General features: G+C 46.4%; 1 protein-coding gene across 1 annotated transcript in view; it reads left to right on the forward strand.

Moving 5' to 3' along the window:
• The window catches only part of LOC117438289 (protein BANP-like), a 167,044-nt gene that overhangs the window by 104,018 nt on the left and 41,491 nt on the right, over positions 1 to 21,535 (forward strand). The window contains exon 11 of the mRNA XM_034073821.1: positions 687 to 731. Within this exon, the coding sequence (XP_033929712.1) occupies positions 687 to 731 (45 nt within the window). The remainder of the gene's footprint in view (positions 1 to 686; positions 732 to 21,535) is intronic.

The following is a 21,535-nucleotide window of genomic DNA, read 5'->3' on the forward strand; positions in this document are numbered from 1 at the left end:
CCTGCAAGTGCTTGGGAAACTGTGTTTATAATTCAAATATACTTCTGAAAAGGCATATCTGAACGTATGAATAAAAGCTTCATTTTGTAAGGATATTGCTGTCCTTTTCAGACTTCGTAACTATAGTTTCCTTTCAAATACTTTACAGTATTGAGAATTTTCTGTAATAGATGTAATCCCAGTGACAGGACTATCTTGGTCTTTGGTTTTGAATTTTGATAAAATAATCTGTTAGCTCAGGCATTAACTTTATAACAACCAGTATTAACTATTTATTAATAGTACTCCATACATGTAAAAGTGTTATACTGTTAATTTAAGTTTAGTAAGGGTTTGACTTAAATTTGCAGTTTTAGATAGGTAAGGAAAATCTCAAATTTTACCTCAGAAGCAATGCAAACACACTCTGCATAAAAATACTGTACATCATACATTAACTTTCAAAAAGCAAAACACGCTGGTGCTGAAAAGCCTCCTTGCTTTTTAGTCTGTTTATCCTCTGTGGTTTAAGTGCTGACCACTGAATTGTAGCTGGCTTGCCAGGATAATTGCCTCAGCAGTATTTCTGAAATTAATAGATTTCCTTAATATTGTTTAATAATGAGATGAGAAACAGGCCCTTCTCAGGACAGAGCAACTTTTAAAATCCCAAATTCATGTTTATTGTCACTACTCTTATTTTACAGGGAAACCTGCAGATACATCAAGTTCATGTGGGTCAAGATGGGCAGGTAGGAACAGAACTGAGTTTTAAGCGTTATTTTACTTTGGTCTTTAAAATTAATGTTGCAGTTGGAATGATCTCACATCATTAGTGGCTGGTTTAAAGAGCAAAATCTGTTCTGGTCTTTCTGTTTATTTAAACATCTTGTAAAATTATAAAATCTAAGCTAAGTATTTTGTCTGGACTTAAAATATTTGCCCAAGCTTATTTCATTACTCCTGAGAGATGCTTTATCCCTGCGATTTATACCTTCTTGTCTTTAGCTTGTTCACTCTCACATCCACTAACTGGATTGATTAGACTGTGTGCAGTATGTTCTTTTCCCTGATATAAACTGTCACTGTGGCCAGATGTGGACTGTGGTCCATGCAAACTGAAGAGCATTTATTGCAGAGGCTTAAACAGCTATTTTTCATTATATGGCTCTTTTGGGAGAAACAGGTCTTTCACATCTGCTTTTGTTCTTCTTCATAAGATGGCTTTATTAGGTGCTTATGCATGCATGAGGTAACAACAAGCAGCTTTTACTTTGAGTGATGAGTCACTAACTGATTAAATTAGCAGAATATATGTGTCAATTATCAGCAAAATTTCTAACAATGTATCTTAGCCACACTTTATAGAATCATAGAATAGTTAGGGTTGGAAAGGACCTTAAGATCATCTAGTTCCAACCCCCCTGCCATAGACAGGGACACCTCACACTAAACCATATCACCCAAGGCTTTGTCCAACGTGATCTTGAACACTGCCAGGGGTGGAGCATTCACTACCTCCCTGGGCATCCCATTCCAATACCTCACCACCCTCACAGTAAAGAATTTCTTCCACATACCCAATCTAAACCTCTGCTGTTTAAGTTTCAGTCCGTTATCCCTTGTCCTATCACTACAGTCCCTAACGAATAGTCCCTCCACAGCATCCCTGTAGGCCCCCTTCAGATACTGGAATGCTGCTATGAGGTCTCCACACAGCCTTCTCTTCTCCAGGCTGAACAGCCCCAACTTTCTCAGCCTGTCTTCATATGGGAGGTGCTCCAGTCCCCTGATCATCCTCGTGGCCCTCCTCTGGACTTGTTCCAACAGTTCCATGTCCTTTTTATGTTGAGGACACCAAAACTGCACACAATACTCCAAGTGGGATTTCACAAGAGCAGAGTAGAGGGGCAGGATCACCTCCTTTGACCTACTGGTCACGCTTCTTTTGATGCAGCCAAGAATATGGTTGGCTTTCTGGACTGCTGGCTCATGTTCATTTTCTCATTGACCAACACCCACAAGACCTTCTCTGCAGGGCTGCTCTGAATCTCTTCACTGCCCAAACTGTAGCTGTGCCTGGGATTGCTCCCACCCAGGTGTAGGACCTTGCACTTGTCATGGTTAAACTTCATGAGGTTGGCATCAGGCCACCTCACAAGCATGTCAAGGTCCCTCTGGATGGCATTCCTTCCCTCCAGTTTATCAACTGAACCACACAGCCTGGTGTCATTGGCAAACTTGCTGAGGGTGCACTCAATCCCACTGTCCATGTCACCAACAAAGATGTTAAGCAAGACCGGTCCCAACACCGATCCCTGAGGGACACCACTCGTTACTGGTCTCCAGCCAGACATTGAACCGTTGACCACAACTCTTTGAGTGCGACCATCCAGCCATTTCTTTATCCACCGAGTGGTCCACCTATCAAATTGATGTCTCTCCAATTTAAGAGACAAGGATGTCATGTGGGACAGTGTCAAATGCTTTGCACAAGTCCAGATTGATGACATCAACTGCTCCACCCCTTTTGTAGCCCCGTCATAGAAGGCCACCAAATTGGTCAGGCATGATTTCCCCTTAGTGAAGGCATGCTGGCTGTCACCAAGTACCTTGTTGTTTTTCATGTGCCTTAGCATGCCTTCCAGGAGAATCTGTTCCAAGCTTTTGCCAGGCACAGAGGTGAGACTGGTCTGTAATTCCCCGGCTCATCCATTTTCCCCTTCTTGAAAATGGGTGTTATATTTCCCTTTTTCCAGTTATCAGGGACTTCACCTGTCTGCCATGATTTTTCAAATATGGTAGACATTGGCTTAACAACTTCATTCGCCAGCTCCTTCAGGACCTGCGGATGGATTTCATCAGGTCCCATGGACTTGTGTACGTTCAGGTTCTTATTTGTCTGTCATATTTGGGGTATTCTCAGTTCTGCCAAAGTGGTTGTGGCTGCACATGTATATGTAGGAAATCACTTTAGCATCCGTTTTTTTTGGTTTTTAACTAACTGTACTCTGAGTCCTGCTTTTAGGCTTTCCTTGAAAACAAATAATGAAGTGTTGGGGTTGTTTGTCTTCACACCCTCAGCAGCATTTTGGTGCAGAAGAGTAACTGCTGCCTCTTGAGCATCAACACACATTGTTGGAATCTCTGCAAATCCCCAGGAACCCTCAAGTTTCTCCAGAAGTATTTGCTGCTCAACTATTTTCCAGTGGAGCAAAAAATAGAAGCTAGCAAATATTTAGGGAATTTTTATCTCCGTTCTTCATTAGATATTTAACCCTTCATCAGCAGTTTAAGCCATGTGGGCCTGTTTTGCACTAAAGTGGATGAGTAGCACTCACATGATTCCTTTCAACAGCTCCATGCATGCATTAACGTGAGGGGGTAGAGGGGAGCTGTGTGGCTCAACTGTCTGCTGCTAATCAGCTGATCTGTGCTAAGTAACTTGTTTTTTTTGAGCTATTAGCTCATAGACATTGCAAATGAAAATGAGTTTGGTTTAAGAATGGGAGTTGAAACCAATAAATTTTCTTTGGCGCTTGTAGTGGGATAAGAGCACAAAAACCTGTCGTATGATATGGTTCGGTGGTCATGTAAATCATAACTATCCAATAGCTTGCAGTCATCTGTACATGACCAGTGTGCAAGGAGACTTCTGTGGTTTTCCCACCTGTCCATTACTTTTCTTCTGTGTTTTGAACTCTAATACATGCTGCCAAGGGATACTGAAGAATACTGATAAGTGAATAATGTATTACTTCTGTTATTGAATGTTTTTAGCTGACTACTAGATTTTAGCTTGGCTACCAAATGCTCCCTTTGAAAATTCATCTCATGCTGCTGTTTTCCATCTGCTACTGTGCACAGATTTTTGGGTATTCTCTTGATTCAGATGAGGTTTAGTACTGCCATGTGATGCAGGCTCTCACTCTGAACTACAAGTAAAAGTTTTACCAAAGCTGGGGATGCAAAGAATAAAGTTGTTAGTTTCATACGATCTAAAGCATAAAATGGCATAAATCTACTGTGAAACTTTATCAGTAAAATTTCCAAGGTATGTTTTAAGCTTCATAACAGTAGTAATAAATAGCAGCTTCTCTGCGGAATGCTGCCAGTTGTTGATTTTTATCTTTTTTTCCCCTCTTGAATTGTCTGTTTGGGTAGTTGCACCAAATTTAGATTTTGTTTTTCTGGCATCATTGTTCGTGGAACTAATGAACTAATGCAGTTAGCTGCTGTTGGGCCTGAAGGGTTAAAATATAGACGTGGGAGAAATAGATCAATAAAAGGTTGTCTTTTATGGCAGCTCTGAGGTCTAAGAGAGTTCAGATGCAGGGCTGTGGGGGTAGATCACTATGTAAGCTTTAGAAAAGCACCCTTGTGATGTGTAATGATCATATGAGAGTAAACAAATCCATGATGGGAAAATATATTCTTGTAAAACTGCTGTAGTGATGTGATTTTCCAGGGAGTATTTGGAGCCTTCTTGACTTGAGTATTCTCTAATTTTGATAGCTGTGAAAGTTGTGAGTAGTACTTGGAATGGCCCTTTCCACTTTGGTTCGAGATCTTTTCTTTTTTCCTGTGGGTCTGAAAGATTTTATATACACATAATCTTCAGGTTGTATATTGTTTATGGGACTATCCAGTCCTCTGCTTTGAGTTCCAGCCACATGTCTTTCAGTTTTCCTGAGCTGTTAAGTGACTGGGGCCAAGGTAAACTGGCCTCCTGACCCAATTTCACAATTTGTTGTTTAATTAGTCTCCACTTGACCACTTGACTGAGGGTGGTAGGGAGTATGAAGTTGCCAATAATTATTTGTTAATTTGTTGTACCACATTTGAAATAAAATGTGGTCCTCTGTCTAAAGATATAGTGGCTGGAACTCCATATCATTATATTATTTCCTGTAACAGTATTTTCGTTACCTCCTGGGCTTTTGCGCTTCTAGTTGGAAAAGCTTCTGGCCAACCTGAAAAGGTGTCTGTTAGTACCAACAAATGCCTATACCCCCCTTTCCTTGGCAGTTCCATAAAGTCAATTTGCCATTGTTGGCCTGATCCATTACCCCTTCCAATTTGGCCCATTTTGAGTTTGGGAGTATTTAAATTTAATTGGGGTTTGTTTGAAGGCAGAGATCGCATTGTTGAGTTATTTGTTGGATGGTAGCATACAAATTTCTAGCTATGATTCTGTTTATTAAGTAGCATCCACTCCCTAATGTGTTTTCTAATGCTCATTTCTTATAAGGGCCCATAACAAAGAGGAGGGGACAATTATTTTGTGTGAGCCCACCCCTCCTTATTTACTATTCCTTCCTGATCTGTGATTAATTTCTGATCTTCCTTATTGTAATTTGGCTTACCTTCTAAAGGAATGTTTCCATTAGAAATTAAAGCTCCTTTAGCAGTTACCTCTCCTTTTGCTGATTCTTTTGCCTCACTGTCCGCCAGCTCATTTCCTTCTTCCTGCATCGAGCTCACCTTCTGGTGTGCCTTAATGTGCATAATCGCTAGCTTCTCAGGTAGTTGGACTGCTTCCAACAATCTCACTGTTTGATGTTTTCCCCTTGTGAGTTCAACAGTCCTCTTTCTTTCCAGATGGCTCCATGTGCATGCACAACTCCAAATGCATGGTAGTGGTGCAAATGGTGATCACATATCCAGCATGCCGCTTTCTGGTGATTACATAGCTGCTTCCATCAGTAAACCAGGTTTCTGCATCGTCCAAAGGGGTATTGGAATATGTGTTTCCACTGAGGAAAGAAGCTGGATTGACAATGTTAGTTGTTACTATCTCTATATCATCTTGTTCCACCATGATGGCTTGATATCTTAAGAACCTGTGATGGGAAAGCCAATGTCCACCTTTTATCTCCAGTACTGCAGACACTGTAAGGGACACTAGCACTGTGATTTTCTGGGCTAGAGTGAATTTGCATGCTTCTTGAATATTCAGCACGACTGCCACTACAGCTCTAAGGCACCCCAGCCATCCTTTAGCAGTAGAGTCCAATTGCTTATTAAAATAAGCAACTGTTTGCCGATATGGGCCCAAGTTCTGAGCTTGTATTCCCAAGGCAATTCCCTGTCTCTCATGAGAAAACAAAAAGAATGGTTTGCTCATGTCTGGAAGTCCTAGGCCCGGAGCTGACATAAGGGCATCCTTTAGTTGTTTGAAGGCTTGGGTAGCCTCTTTTGTCCACTGAAGATCTCTGCTTCCATTAGCAATTAGTGCATATAGAGGCTTTACATGCAACCCATAGTTGTAAATACACAGCCTACACCATCTTGTCATTCCCAGGAAGGTTCTGTGGCTTCGGGGTCTGGCATATTGCCTCTTTACGGTTCTGTCCCAAGGTTTGTTGTCTGGCACTTATCTCATAGCCCAAGTAAATTACCTTTTGTTTTACTATTTGGGTCTTTTTCTTGGATACTCTGTATCCCTGAAGTCCTAAAAAAATTAAAAGGCTTACCGTCCATGCCACACAAACTTCTTCTGTCTGGGTAGCAATTAAGATGTCATCTGCATACTGCAATAGTTTTTCTTCTTCCGATGGGGCTTCCCAGGGTCTGATGGGAAAGCCAGTTGTTCTCCAAACACGGTGGGACTGTTCTTGAATCCTTGAGGCAGCACCGTCCATGTGAGATGAGCTCTGCGTCCACTCCTAGGGTTTTCCCAAAGATTTTCTGGCTGGCTTCGTGGAGAGGGAGGCAAAAGAAAGCATCTTTCAAATCTAAAACAGTAAACCAAATTAGCTCTGGTGTAAGGCATGTTAAAGATCTTCAGTTACTTTGTTGACTGCTCAGGTTTATGGACTGGTATATTTGTGGCCCATACTCTTGGGAATACCTGATCCAGTATATTTTCCCTGACTTCTCCCTCGACATGATTAATGATCAAAACTGAGCTTTAACATCTCAATATATAGTTGGTCATTTACTTTTAAAGTGATCTTGCCTCCTTTGAAAGTAATGGTCACTCCCAAGTGTTCTAACAAATCTCTTTCCAAAAGAGCTTATGGATGCCCCATTATTTTTCCAACTGATATTTTAAGGGTTTACAAAAATAAGCCTTTTCACTTTGGCTAGTCGCCCCTTTTACAATAATATAATCATTCCCCAAAGGTATTAAAGCTTTGTTTAAAACTGAATACATTGCGCCTGTATCACCCAAAAATTCCACTTCCCTTTTGTCCCCTAGTTTCATTATCTGCTTGGGAAGATTCTCCAGGTCCCTGTCAGTCTAGTTCCAATTCAGTCACCGGAGCCACCCCATGGCACTCCCCCCCAGGGCAGTCTCACTTCCAGGGTCCAGACTCCCCATAGCACACACACCGATCTAGTTCCACAGGAGAGCCTACCCCCTCACCTCTGCTCGATATTCCTTCTCCACCAGTTACAAAGCAACCACCACATTCAACAACCCCTCAGTTCCATTTGTCAACATGTCTGTTTCCACTTGTTTGCCTACCCCAGCACCCATCCCATGCTCTAACACAGGAGCTGCTCAAGTTCCCCTCCTTTCCTCTTGGTTTTCCCTTTTAATTTTCAGTTTTTCCCTGTCCTTTTCCAAAGCAAAAATTATGGGATCTAGCAGAGTTATATTAATTTTGCATTTAGTTTGTCACTCCGGGTGGTTTCTGCATACATTATTTCACTTCAAAACCAACATTACTTGTAACAATGTATTATAATTCAGAATTCCATTTTTAGGCCATTTCTCTTGATTTTCCAAAGTATATAAAGGTCACCATTGGTTACAATATTTTACCAACGTTTTCTTGTTTACGGAGGCCCCAGAAGACCCTCTCAGTTCTTTCCAATGTGCCAAAATGTAATCCAATGGGCTTTTCTTCAGAATTCCCTTGTTTTCACCGGCTCCCATTTCAGCCAGTCTTTTACAAATATTTATAGCTTTTCTTTCCCACTGCTCTGCAAATGCACTTATGAAAATATGAGAGCACCTACACACAAGTTTTATAATATTCTTAAGGGGATCAGTAAAATAATATTTCTGTGTTCTGCAGATCAGCTCCCCTGTTGTTAGATCATAGTTTCAGTTACAGCGAAATTTCCTTTGTAACCACACCTCTTCAAATTTTCTTTGATACTTTTTGTAAACCCATTCCCAGTTTTTTCCTTCTAATTTCCCGGAAGTCCTCCGGGACTTTGTGGCTTTCTCCACAAAGTAACCTTTTTATTTCTGGTCTCAGAGAATTACCGATTGGGTAACTATAATTTCCCACCCGCCAGTGTTTCGTAAGACACCCTGAGCAGTACCTGCCCCATTGGCAACCTGAGTGGCTGTAAAAGTGGAATCTGCACCGAGAGCATTGCCACAAAATCCACGCAAAATGCCACATGTCACATACAGTTACACTCCCACAAGGCACACAGGGACTTTCTGAGCTACTTAATAACTGTACACAGACAAGAATCACAGAATCCCAAGGGTTGGAAGGGACCTCGAAAGATCATCTAGTCCAACCCCCCTGCAAGAGCAAGGTAAACTAGAGCACGTCACACAGGAACTTGTCCAGGCGGGCCTTGAATATCTCCAACGTAGGAGACTCCACAACCTCCCTGGGCAACCTGTTCCAGTGCTCTGTCACTCCCACAATAAAGAAGTTCTTCCTGATGCTAATGTGGAACCTCCTGTGCTCCAGTTTACACCCACTTTCCCTTCTCCTACCACTGGATATCACTGAAAAAAACCTAGCTCCATCATCCTGACACCCACCCTTTACATATTTGTAAACACTGATGAGGTCACCCCTCAGTCTCCTCTTCTCCAAGCTAAAGAGACCCAGCTCCCTCAGCCTCTCCTCATAAGGGAGGTGTTCCACTCCCTTCATCATCTTTGTGGCTCTGCGCTGGACTCTTTCAAGCAATTCCCTGTCCTTCTTGAACTGAGGGGCCCAGAACTGGACGCAATACTCCAGATGCAGCCTCACCAAGGCAGAGTAGAGGGGGAGGAGAACCTCTCTTGACCTATAACCACACCCTTTCTAATGCACCCTAGGATGCCATTTGCCTTCTTGGCCACAAGGGCAAATTGCTGGCTTATGGTCATCCTCCTATTCACCAGGACCCCCAGGTCCCTTTCCCCTTCACTGCTTTCCAGCAGGTCAACCCCCAACTTGCACTGGTACATGGGGTTGTTCTTCCCCAGATGCAAGACTCTACACTTGCCCTTGTTGAATTTCATCAAGTTTCTCCCTGCCCAATTCTCCAGCCTGTCCAGGTCTCGCTGAATGGCAACACAGCCTTCTGGTGTGTCAGCCACTCCTCCCAATTTAGTGTCATCAGCGAACTTGCTGAGGGTACACTCAGTTCCCTCATCCAGGTCGTTGATGAAAATATTAAACAGCACTGGTCCCAGCACCGACCCCTGAGGGACTCCACTAGTCACAGACCTCCCGCTAGATTCTGCCTCATTGACCACAACTCTCTGCCTTCTTCCTTTCATAGAATCATAGAATAGTTAGGATTGGAAAGGACCTCAAGGTCATCTAGTTCCAACCCCCCTGCCATGGCCAGGGACACCTCACACTAAACCATATCACCCAAGGCTTCATCCAACCTGGTCTTGAACACCACCAGGGATGGAGCATTCACTACCTCCCTGGGCAACCCATTCCAGTGCCTCACCACCCTCACAGTAAAGAATTTCTTCCATATACCCAATCTAAACCTCTGCTGTTTAAGTTTCAAACCGTTACCCCTTGTCCTATCACTACAGTCCCTAATGAATAGTCCCTCCCCAGCATCCCTGTAGGCCCCCTTCTGATACTGGAAGGCTGCTATGAGGTCTCCACGCATGTTGTTCTATCATCAAATATAACAACCTGCAGCAACCAATTAGCACAGATTCATTTCAGGAATCTCACACAGAGCAATGACAACCAGAACTACCGGAGATCAGTTGCTATCTACTGGACAGAGTCTCACCCTACTTTACAGCCACAAAGTAGGTAAAAATTTAAAAACACATTTTAAATTCTGCAATTAAGCTACATTTAATATAGAATCATAGAATTGTAGAATAGTTAGGGTTGTGTCCTGGGTTCAGCAGTACCAGTCATTTTTTCTCCTTCTTGGTAGCTGCTGCAGTAATGTGTTTTGACTTTTGGGCTAAGAACGGTCCTGATAGCACGTATGTTTTGAGTTACTGCTCAAATGTTTACTCTGGCCAAGGACTTTCTGACCCTCATACTCTGCCAGGGAGGAGGGGAGGCCAGGAGGAAGGAGAGACAGGACACCTGACCCAAGCTAGCCAAAGAGGTATTCCATATCAAAGCACGTCATGCCCAGGATGCAACCGAGAGTTACCCGGAAGGGCTAAGGCTTTGGGGGTTGGAAGAGGTATCAGTTGGTACTCGGTTGGGCAGGGTGGGGTGAGTTATGGGTCGGCGGCTGGTGAGGTGTCGAATTCTCTTCACTTGTTATTTCCTTTATCATTATTATTATTATTATTACTGCTAATAGCAGTAGTGATTTGTGTTATACCTTGGCTATTAAACTGTTCTTATCTCAACCCCTGGGAGGTACATTCTTTGGCTTCTTCTTCCTAACTCTCTGGGACATGGGGGAGCAAGGGGGGAAGTGAGTACATGAGCTGTGTGGCTTGCTTTAAACCACAAAAGGTTGGAAAGGACTTTAAGATCATGCAGTTCCAAGCCCCCTGCCATTGGCAGGGACACCTCACACTAAACCATGTCACCCAAGGCTTCATCCAACCTAGCCTTGAACACTGCCAGGGACAGAGCATTCACAACATCCCTGGGCAACCCATTCCAGTGCCTCACCACCCTCACAGTAAAGAATTTCTTCCACATACCCAATCTAAACCTCTGCTGTTTAAGTTTCAAACCATTACCCCTTGTCCTATCACTACAGTCCCTAATGAATAGTCCCTCCACAGCATCCCTGTAGGCCCCCTTCAGATACTGGAAGGCTGCTATGAGGTCTCCATGCAGCCTTCTCTTCTCCAGGCTGAACAGCCCCAACTTTCTCAGCCTGTCTTCATATGGGAGGTGCTCCAGTCCCCTGATCATCCTCGTGGCCCTCCTCTGGACTTGTTCTAACAGTACCATGTCCTTTCTATGTTGAGGACACCAGAACTGCACACAGTACTCCAAGTGAGGTCTCACGAGAGCAGCGTAGAGGGGCAGGATCACCTCCTTTGACCTGCTGGACACGTTCCTCTTGATGCAGCCCAGGATACGGTTGGCTTTCTGGGCTGTGAGTGCACACTGCTGGCTCATGTTCATTTTCTCATTGACTAACACCCCCAAGTCCTTCTCCACAGGACTAACATGAATTTCCTTTTTGCCCAAACTGTAGCTGTGCCTAGGATTGCTCCAACCCAGGTGTAGGACCTTGCACTTGTCATGGTTAAACTTCATGAGGTTGGCATCAGCCCAACTCACAAGCGTGTCAAGGTCCCTCTGAATGGCATTCCTTCCCTCTAGTGTATCAACAGAACCACACAGCTTGGTGTCATCGGCAAACTTGCTGAGGGCACACTCAATTCCATTGTCCATGTCAGCAACATTAAACAAGACCGGTCCCAACACCGATCCCTGAGGGACACCACTTTTTACTGGTCTCCAGCCAGACATTGAACTGTTGACCACAACTCTTTGAGTGCGGCCATCTAGCCAGTTCTTTATACACCGAGTTCTTTATCCACCTATCAAATTGATGACACTCCAATTTAGAGACAAGGATGTCATGTGGGACAGTGTCGAATGCTTTGCACAAGTCCAGATAGATGACGTCAACTGCTCCACCCCTGTCCATCACTTTTGTAGCCCCGTCATAGAAGGCCACCAAATTGGTCAGGCAGGATTTTCCCCTGGTAAAGCCATGCTGGCTGTCACCAAGCACCTTGTTGTTTTTCATGTGCTCTAGCATGCCTTCCAAGAGAATCTGCTCCCAGATTTTGCCAGGCACAGAGGTGAGACTGACTGGCCTGTAATTTCCCGGGTCATCCATTTTCCTCTTCTTGAAAATGGGGGTTATATTTCCCTTTTTCCAGTCATCGGGAACTTCACCTGTCTGCCATGATTTTTCAAATATGATGGCCAGTGGCTTTGCAACTTCATTCGCCAGCTCCTTCAGGACCCGCGGATGGATTTCATCAGGTCCCATGGACTTGTGTACATTCAGGTTCTTAAGATGGTCTCGAACCAGATCCTCTCCTACAGTGGGCCCAAGGTCTAAGTTTTCACAGTCCTTGCGTCCGCCCTCTAAGACTTGGGTGCTGCGGTCAGAGCCTTTGCCAGTGAAGACCGAGGCAAAGAAGCCATTCAGAACCTCAGCCTTCTCCATGTGCTGTGTAGCTAGTTCTCCCGAAAGCTTTTGGAGGGGGCCTATATTGTCCTTAGTCTGTTTTTTAGCCGCTACATACCTATAAAATCCCTTCCTGTTATCTTTAACATCCGTTGCCATGTTTAGCTCCAATTGGGCCTTAGCTTTCCTAACTTGGTCCCTAACTACCCGGACAACATCCCTGTATTCATCCCAGGCCACCTGTCCTTGCTTCCACCTTTTATAAGCCTCTTTTTTCTTGTGAATTTTTCTCAGCAGCTCCTTATCCATCCAAGGAGGTCTCCTGGCCCTCCTGCTGCACTTCCTTCTAGTTGGGATGCAACACTCCTGAGCTTGTAGCAGGTGATCCTTGAATATTAACCAAGAGTCTTGGGCCCCCTTACCCTCAAGGGCTATATCCCATGGAACCTTGCTAAGTAGGTTCCTGAAGAGACCAAGGTCTGCTCTCTTGAAGTCCAGGGCAGTGAGCTTTCCACACGCTTTTCTCACTGTCTTGAGGACCTCGAATTTGACCATCTCGTGATCACTGCATACAAGACTTCTTGGAGAGTCACATTTCCCACGAGCCCTTCCCTGTTGGTGAGCACGTGGTCAAGCAGGGCACCTCTCCTTTTTTGCTCATCTGTTACTTGCAGAAGGAAGTTGTCTTCCACACAATCGAGAAACCTCCTGGATTGCTTGTGCTGGGCCATTCCGTCCCTTCAACAGATATCAGGGTGGTTGAAGTCCCCCATGAGAACAAGGGCCTGCGAGTGTGAGGCTTTTCCTATTTGTCTGTAGAGTTCTTCATCCACAGGTTCCTCTTGATCAGGCGGTCTGTAACAGATCCCCACAGCAATGTGTCCCATCACCGATTTCCCCGTAACCCTGACCCACAAACTTTCTGTTAACTGATCACCTGTCCCCAGACAGAGTTCCATACTCTCCAGCCTGTCCCTAACATAATGGGCAACTCCCCCTCCCCTCCTACCGGGCCTGTCTTTTCTAAAAAGTCTATAACCCTCCATTCCAACACTCCAGTCAAAGGAGCCATCCCACCATGTTTCGGTGATGCCTATTTTATCATAGCCCCGTAGATGTGCCCACATCTCTAATTCCTCTTGTTTATTCCCCATGCTACGGGCATTTGTATAGAGGCATCTGAGCCGAGCTCCAAATGAAGCCAGCTCAGTGGCTGGAGTGGCTAGAATATTACTACATTGCTCCGAGTATTTATTATAGGTGCTGGCAACTGACTGGGTGTGTTGGGATGGAAGGATGGTCCCCTCCCCCAACACAACTAGTTTAAAGCATCCTTGACAAGTCTGGTAAGCCTCCCAGCAAAACCACTCTTCCCTTTCTTTATCAGAGTGGTTCCACCAGCCCCCAGTAGGCCTTGCCTACAAATGTGGGCCCCATGTTCGAGACACCCAAACCCTTGTCTATGACACCACCCTTTTAACCATTTATTAACCTGTCCAATCCTCCTTGCCTTCGGAAGGTCCTCCCCTGTGTCTTGGAGAATTGTCAAAAAGACAACCTGAGCTCCAGAGCCTCTAACCACCTCTCCCAGAGCTCTGTAGTCCTTCTTTATACTCCTCAGGCTACTACTATCTATATCCCTAGCACCCACATGTATCACTAGAAGCGGGTAATAGTCCATGGGACTTACTAGAGCAGGCAGCCTCTCCGCAACATCCCTGATCCGTGCCCCAGGTAGGCAACACACCTCCCTTGCGACCGGGTCAGGCCGACAGATGAGCGCTTCTGTCCCTTTCAAGGCAGAGTCCCCTACTACTACAACCCGCCGCTTTTTCCTGGTGGCACCAGTAGAGATCTTCTGTACCAGTGTACTAGCCGGCTGTTTCTGGTGGAAGTGCATTTCCTCATCAGCCCCCTGCAGGACAGCAAAGCGGTTCTGGGTGGGTACAGCAGATTTGGGAGGAAGCCCCTTGCTTTTAATTGCTCTCTTCCTCCTTTGGTTGTTTTTTTTTTTTTGATACTAATTCCCAGCTTCCCAGGTTAACAGCCTCCTTCTTTCCTCCATGAATTAGAGGGGAAGCTTGAGGCCCAGGCACTTTTTGGGCCTGGAGCAAGCAGTCCTGCTTCCTCTCAGCTTCCCTGACATCTTGCAGCTTATTGATAGCATCCCACAGCTTAGCCACCTGCTGGAGGATGACCTCCATCAGGGAGCAGCGGGTGCAGCCCTGCCCATTCTGCACCTTTGACTCATCAGACCAGTGGAGGCACTCTCTACACTCTGAGCTCTGCACTGCAGCCTTCCCTCTTACCGGCTCTGTCTGGGTGCTTATGCTGGCTGTCCTCAGGGCTGCCCGAGCAGAGCTCCCAGACAGGGCCCTGGTCATACAGCGAGTGCTTACCATCCCGCTCGCCTACCCATGCGAACTGTCACACAAAATGCCTTGACCCACTCTGTTTGCCGGCGCAAACTGCCTCGACCCGCTCTGTTTGACTGCTCTGGTCGCCACGCTCCCGGTTGCTGCTCTCCCTGGGCAGGTTTTTAACCTCTCACAGCTGGTTCCGCTCCTCCTGGCTCCACCCCCAGTGAGGCAGCTCCTCACATGAGCTGAGCTGCTGGCGTCTGGGCAAGTCCTTTTTTGGACTTGAGGCTCCCTCCTCGGTGGCTCTTGTTGCTCTGAGGTGAGGCTCCTGGACGCTGATCTCCCCCTGCTTCGCTCTGGTGTTGCAGGTGTCCTCTCTCAAGCTACTCACCTTAGCAACTGACCGAGAATGGTCGATGATGGCCAGTTTATTACAGCTACTTTTTTAATTACCCATACTTAATAAGAAACATGTTACTATTTTTCTTAGAACATTAATTTTCCTAGAGATATTTTGCATCACTACTTAAGTAGTACCAATTATTCCTCAAGCTTTTTTAATCCACATGATATAGGTGTAACCAGTGTACAGGGGGGTAATACAGAGAAATTGTACAAGTGGGTTAAAGGATTTCCTTTGCTTAAACAAAAATATTGTCTGTCCTAAGTACCTAACATGCCAAGGCATTTACTACTGCTGAGGGGGAGAAGCAGATGCTTAGTTCTACTGATAAGGGACAAAAGCAGATGCTTAGCTCTACTGGTAATGGACAAAAGCAGATGTTTGGTTCTACTGATAAGTGGGGGAGAAGCAGACTGGGCACTGACTAAACCCTAAGGCCATGTGTGAAGGTTAAAAGGTGAAAAGTTTAAGAAGAGGAATTCTCATTTACTTAATCTTGAAGACCCCTACTCACAAGAGGAAGACTCATTTGCTTCATCTTGAGACCCCTGCCCATGACCAGAAGGGGCACTGCACAGACACAAAGGACCTTCTAGCTCATTATAATACAAAGCGGGGATAGATAATAAATATGTATAGGCGTATCGAGTAACCTAATGCATATGTATACCTTAAGAGAATAAATGTAAAGGGAGAACAACCCTGAGGTGTGCATGCTTTGGAGGAGCTATCCCCATGCACCTCACGCTGAATAAAAGCATACCTACTTTACAACTTTAACAAGTTGTGGAGTCTATCCGCACATCAATTTGGCGAGCCAGGCAGGAGGCCTCTTTCCAGCTGCAGGATCGGCTGAGGGGCGGACATCCCAGGTGCCCCAGGCTGCTTGCCTGGAGGAGCTCCGCTTCTCATCTGCTCACTGCGGGGACAGACAACTACCTGTGATGGCTGCGGAGAAATTGTATGCTTGGGATTTAGGTAATATAGGGGGCCTATAAGGTGTATGCTTGGCCCGGGGCTGCTGGTTCGGCACACAGAGACGTCTGGCACACAGCAAAGCTCCCCTTGGCAGGTAGGGCTTGCAACCAAGGGGCTTGTCGACCGATAGAGCAGCTGCTAGCGATCCTGAGAGCAGATCGGGCGAGTCTGGGTTTTCGCTGCATCCCAAGTTTTAGGAGCCAGGACCTGCTAATGGAAGCTGCATCTCAAATTCTGAGAACCAGGACCATAACAAGCAGGAGGAGGGTAAGCGGAACCATAATGTGAGTGTGTGGGATCCCATGTGTAAGTTTGTGTTTCTGTGTGACTGAGATGTAGCAGAGCTACGAAGCAAGTGTAGAGTCTCAATCTGTGGTTCCGTGTCTTAGCGAGGAGAGTGGCCAGAGATGGATGAAGCGTCTACATTTTTCTTTTGGTCCTGTGTGTCCTGTCTGTGTGAGCAGGGGGCCCTGGCTGCCCCTCCCACTGTCCTTGCTGTGTAAACCTGTATGTCTTGTCTGTGTGAGCAGCTTAGAAAGGGGGGACCGACTGCCCCACTTGCTACATTTTTCTGTCCTGTGTGTCTTCTCTCTAGGCATATCAAGGATGAGGGGGTTATTAAGAACAGCCAACATGGTTTTATGAGGGGGAAGTCATGTTTGACCAACCTTATAGCCTTCTATGAGGAAGTGACTAAATGGAGGGATGATGGTAGAGCGGTAGATGTGGTTTTTCTTTATTTCAGTAAGGCATTTGATACTGTCTCCCACAACATTCTCATAGATAAGGTACGGAAGTGTGGCTTGACAATCAGGTAGTGAGGTGGATCAAGAACTGGTTGTTTGCTGAGGGGAGTAGCTTGAGAAAGGACACCTGTAACACCGGAGGGGAGCCAGGGGGATCAGCATCCAGAAGCCTCACCACAGAGTGACAAGAGCCACTGAGGAGGGAGCCTCAAGTCCTCAACAGGACTTGCCCAAGAGCTCAGCTACTGCGAGGAGGTGACTCACCGGGAGCGGAGGCAGGAAGAGTGGCACCAACTGTGAGTGGTTAAAAATCTACCCAGGGAGCGCAGCGAACAGAGCAGGCAAACAGAGCGGGTTGAGGCAGTTTGCGCGGCAGTTCGCGCGGGCAGGCGAGTGGGATGGTGAGCACTTGCCATATGACCCGGGTCCGGTCTGGGAGCTCTGTTCTGGCCGCCCCCGTGGTGGCAAGCGTAGGCACCCAGACAGAGCTGGTAAGTGGGGAGGTTGCGGTGCAGAGCTTGGAGTGTAGAGAGTGCCTGCGCTGGTCTTGTGAAGGAAAGGTGCAGAATAGGCAGGGCTGCGCTCACTGCTCCGTAATGGAGGTCCTCTTCCAGCAGGTGGCTGAGCTATGGGATGTTGTCAGTAAGCTGCAAGATGTCAGGAAAGCTGAGAGGAAGCAGGACTGCTTGCTCCAGGGCCAAACAGCACAGGGGCCTCAATCTTCCCCTCTAACTTGTCGTGGTTTAAACCAAGTCCCCCAACTCCCAGAGAGTTAGGAAGGAAAATCCGAAGAATGTAGCCCCCACGAACTGAGATAAGAATGGTTTAATAGCTAAGGCATAACACAATACTAATGATACAGCCAATAACAAGCGAAAAGAATACAACACCCCACCAGCCACCGACCGATAACTCACTCCACCCTGCCTGGCTGAGCACCGCGTGCTCCCTCCTCCATTTTCCTCCAGAGCTCCACCCCTCCCGCTCTCTCTCTCCCAGTATGTATCCTGGGCATCACGTGCTATGGTATGGAATACCTCATTGGCTAGCCTGGGTCAGGTGTCCTGTCTCTCTTTCCTTCCGGCCTCCCCTCCTCCACCTGGCTGGAGCACGTGCTCAGAAAAAACCTTGAACAAAAACACACTCAAAACATGCTCGCTATCAAGCAACTGTTCCCAGCCCAGAAGTCATAACACAGCACTGCACCAGCTACAAGAAGGAGAAAAATGACTGCCACGGCTGAACCCATGACATAACTCATGGAGGAACGGAGAAAGCTGTTGATCAGGGAAGCTGGGAATTAGTAACCAAAAAAAAAACAACCAAAGGAGGAAGAGAGCAATTAAAAGCAAGGGGCTTCCTCCCAAATCTGCTGTACCCACCCAGAACCGCTTTGCTGTCCTGCAGGGGGCTGATGAGGAAATGCACTTCCACCAGAAACAGCCGGCTAATACACTGGTACAGAAGATCTCTACTGGTGCCACCAGGAAAAAGCGGCAGGTTGTAGTAGTAGGGGACTCTGCCTTGAAAGGGACAGAAGCGCTCATCTGTCGGCCTGACCCGGTCGCAAGGGAGGTGTGTTGCCTACCTGGGGCACGGATCAGGGATGTTGCGGAGAGGCTGCCTGCTCTAGTAAGTCCCATGGACTATTACCCGCTTCTAGTGATACATGTGGGTGCTAGGGATATAGATAGTAGTAGCCTGAGGAGTATAAAGAAGGACTACAGAGCTCTGGGAGAGGTGGTTAGAGGCTCTGGAGCTCAGGTTGTCTTTTTGACAATTCTCCAAGACACGAGATGGTCAAATTCGAGGTCCTCAAGACAGTGAGAAAAGCGTGTGGAAAGCTCACTGCCCTGGACTTCAAGAGAGCAGACCTTGGTCTCTTCAGGAACCTACTTAGCAAGGTTCCATGGGATATAGCCCTTGAGGGTAAGGGGGCCCAAGACTCTTGGTTAATATTCAAGGATCACCTGCTACAAGCTCAGGAGTGTTGCATCCCAACTAGAAGGAAGTGCAGCAGGAGGGCCAGGAGACCTCCTTGGATGGATAAGGAGCTGCTGAGAAAAATTCACAAGAAAAAAGAGGCTTATAAAAGGTGGAAGCAAGGACAGGTGGCCTGGGATGAATACAGGGATGTTGTCCGGGTAGTTAGGGACCAAGTTAGGAAAGCTAAGGCCCAATTGGAGCTAAACATGGCAACGGATGTTAAAGATAACAGGAAGGGATTTTATAGGTATGTAGCGGCTAAAAAACAGACTAAGGACAATATAGGCCCCCTCCAAAAGCTTTCGGGAGAACTAGCTACACAGCACATGGAGAAGGCTGAGGTTCTGAATGGCTTCTTTGCCTCGGTCTTCACTGGCAAAGGCTCTGACCGCAGCACCCAAGCCTTAGAGGGCAGACGCAAGGACTGTGAAAACTTAGACCTTGGGCCCACTGTAGGAGAGGATCTGGTTCGAGACCATCTTAAGAACCTGAATGTACACAAGTCCATGGGACCTGATGAAATCCATCCGCGGGTCCTGAAGGAGCTGGCGAATGAAGTTGCAAAGCCACTGGCCATCATATTTGAAAAATCATGGCAGACAGGTGAAGTTCCTGACAACTGAAAAAAGGGAAATATAACCCCCATTTTCAAGAAGAGGAAAATGGATGACCCGGGAAATTACAGGCCAGTCAGTCTCACCTCTGTGCCTGGCAAAATCTGGGAGCAGATTCTCTTGGAAGGCATGCTAGAGCACATGAAAAACAACAAGGTGCTTGGTGACAGCCAGCATGGCTTTACCAGGGGAAAATCCTGCCTGACCAATTTGGTGGCCTTCTATGACAGGGCTACAAAAGTGATGGACAGGGGTGGAGCAGTTGACGTCATCTATCTGGACTTGTGCAAAGCATTCGACACTGTCCCACATGACATCCTTGTCTCTAAATTGGAGTGTCATCAATTTGATAGGTGGATAAAGAACTCGGTGTATAAAGAACTGGCTAGATGGCCGCACTCAAAGAGTTGTGGTCAACAGTTCAATGTCTGGCTGGAGACCAGTAAAAAGTGGTGTCCCTCAGGGATCGGTGTTGGGACCGGTCTTGTTTAATGTTGCTGACATGGACAATGGAATTGAGTGTGCCCTCAGCAAGTTTGCCGATGACACCAAGCTGTGTGGTTCTGTTGATACACTAGAGGGAAGGAATGCCATTCAGAGGGACCTTGACACGCTTGTGAGTTGGGCTGATGCCAACCTCATGAAGTTTAACCATGACAAGTGCAAGGTCCTACACCTGGGTTGGAGCAATCCTAGGCACAGCTACAGTTTGGGCAAAAAGGAAATTCATGTTAGTCCTGTGGAGAAGGACTTGGGGGTGTTAGTCAATGAGAAAATGAACATGAGCCAGCAGTGTGCACTCACAGCCCAGAAAGCCAACCGTATCCTGGGCTGCATCAAGAGGAACGTGTCCAGCAGGTCAAAGGAGGTGATCCTGCCCCTCTACGCTGCTCTCGTGAGACCTCACTTGGAGTATTGTGTTCAGTTCTGGTGTCCTCAACATAGAAAGGACATGGTACTGTTAGAACAAGTCCAGAGGAGGGCCACGAGGATGATCAGGGGACTGGAGCACCTCCCATATGAAGACAGGCTGAGAAAGTTGGGGCTGTTCAGCCTGGAGAAGAGAAGGCTGCATGGAGACCTCATAGCAGCCTTCCAGTATCTGAAGGGGGCCTACAGGGATGCTGTGGAGGGACTATTCATTAGGGACTGTAGTGATAGGACAAGGGGTAACGGTTTGAAACTTAAACAGCAGAGGTTTAGATTGGGTATGTGGAAGAAATTCTTTACTGTGAGGGTGGTGAGGCACTGGAATGGGTTGCCCAGGGATGTTGTGAATGCTCTGTCCCTGGCAGTGTTCAAGGCTAGGTTGGATGAAGCCTTGGGTGACATGGTTTAGTGTGAGGTGTCCCTGCCAATGGCAGGGGGCTTGGAACTGCATGATCTTAAAGTCCTTTCCAACCTTTTGTGGTTTAAAGCAAGCCACACAGCTCATGTACTCACTTCCCCCCTTGCTCCCCCATGTCCCAGAGAGTTAGGAAGAAGAAGCCAAAGAATGTACCTCCCAGGGGTTGAGATAAGAACAGTTTAATAGCCAAGGTATAACACAAATCACTACTGCTATTAGCAGTAATAATAATAATAATAATGATAAAGGAAATAACAAGTGAAGAGAATTCGACACCTCACCAGCCGCCGACCCATAACTCACCCCACCCTGCCCAACCGAGTACCAACTGATACCTCTTCCAACCCCCAAAGCCTTAGCCCTTCCGGGTAACTCTCGGTTGCATCCTGGGCATGACGTGCTTTGATATGGAATACCTCTTTGGCTAGCTTGGGTCAGGTGTCCTGTCTCTCCTTCCTCCTGGCCTCCCCTCCTCCCTGGCAGAGTATGAGGGTCAGAAAGTCCTTGGCCAGAGTAAACATTTGAGCAGTAACTCAAAACATACGTGCTATCAGGACCGTTCTTAGCCCAAAAGTCAAAACACATTACTGCAGCAGCTACCAAGAAGGAGAAAAAATGACTGGTACTGCTGAACCCAGGACACAACCCTAACTATTCTACAATTCTATGATTCTATATTAAATGTAGCTTAATTGCAGAATTTAAAATGTGTTTTTAAATTTTTACCTACTTTGTGGCTGTAAAGTAGGGTGAGACTCTGTCCAGTAGATAGCAACTGATCTCCGGTAGTTCTGGTTGTCATTGCTCTGTGTGAGATTCCT

The sequence above is a fragment of the Melopsittacus undulatus genome (assembly GCF_012275295.1).
Source record: "Melopsittacus undulatus isolate bMelUnd1 chromosome W unlocalized genomic scaffold, bMelUnd1.mat.Z SUPER_W_unloc_5, whole genome shotgun sequence".
In the NCBI taxonomy this organism is placed as follows: Eukaryota; Metazoa; Chordata; class Aves; order Psittaciformes; family Psittaculidae; genus Melopsittacus; species Melopsittacus undulatus.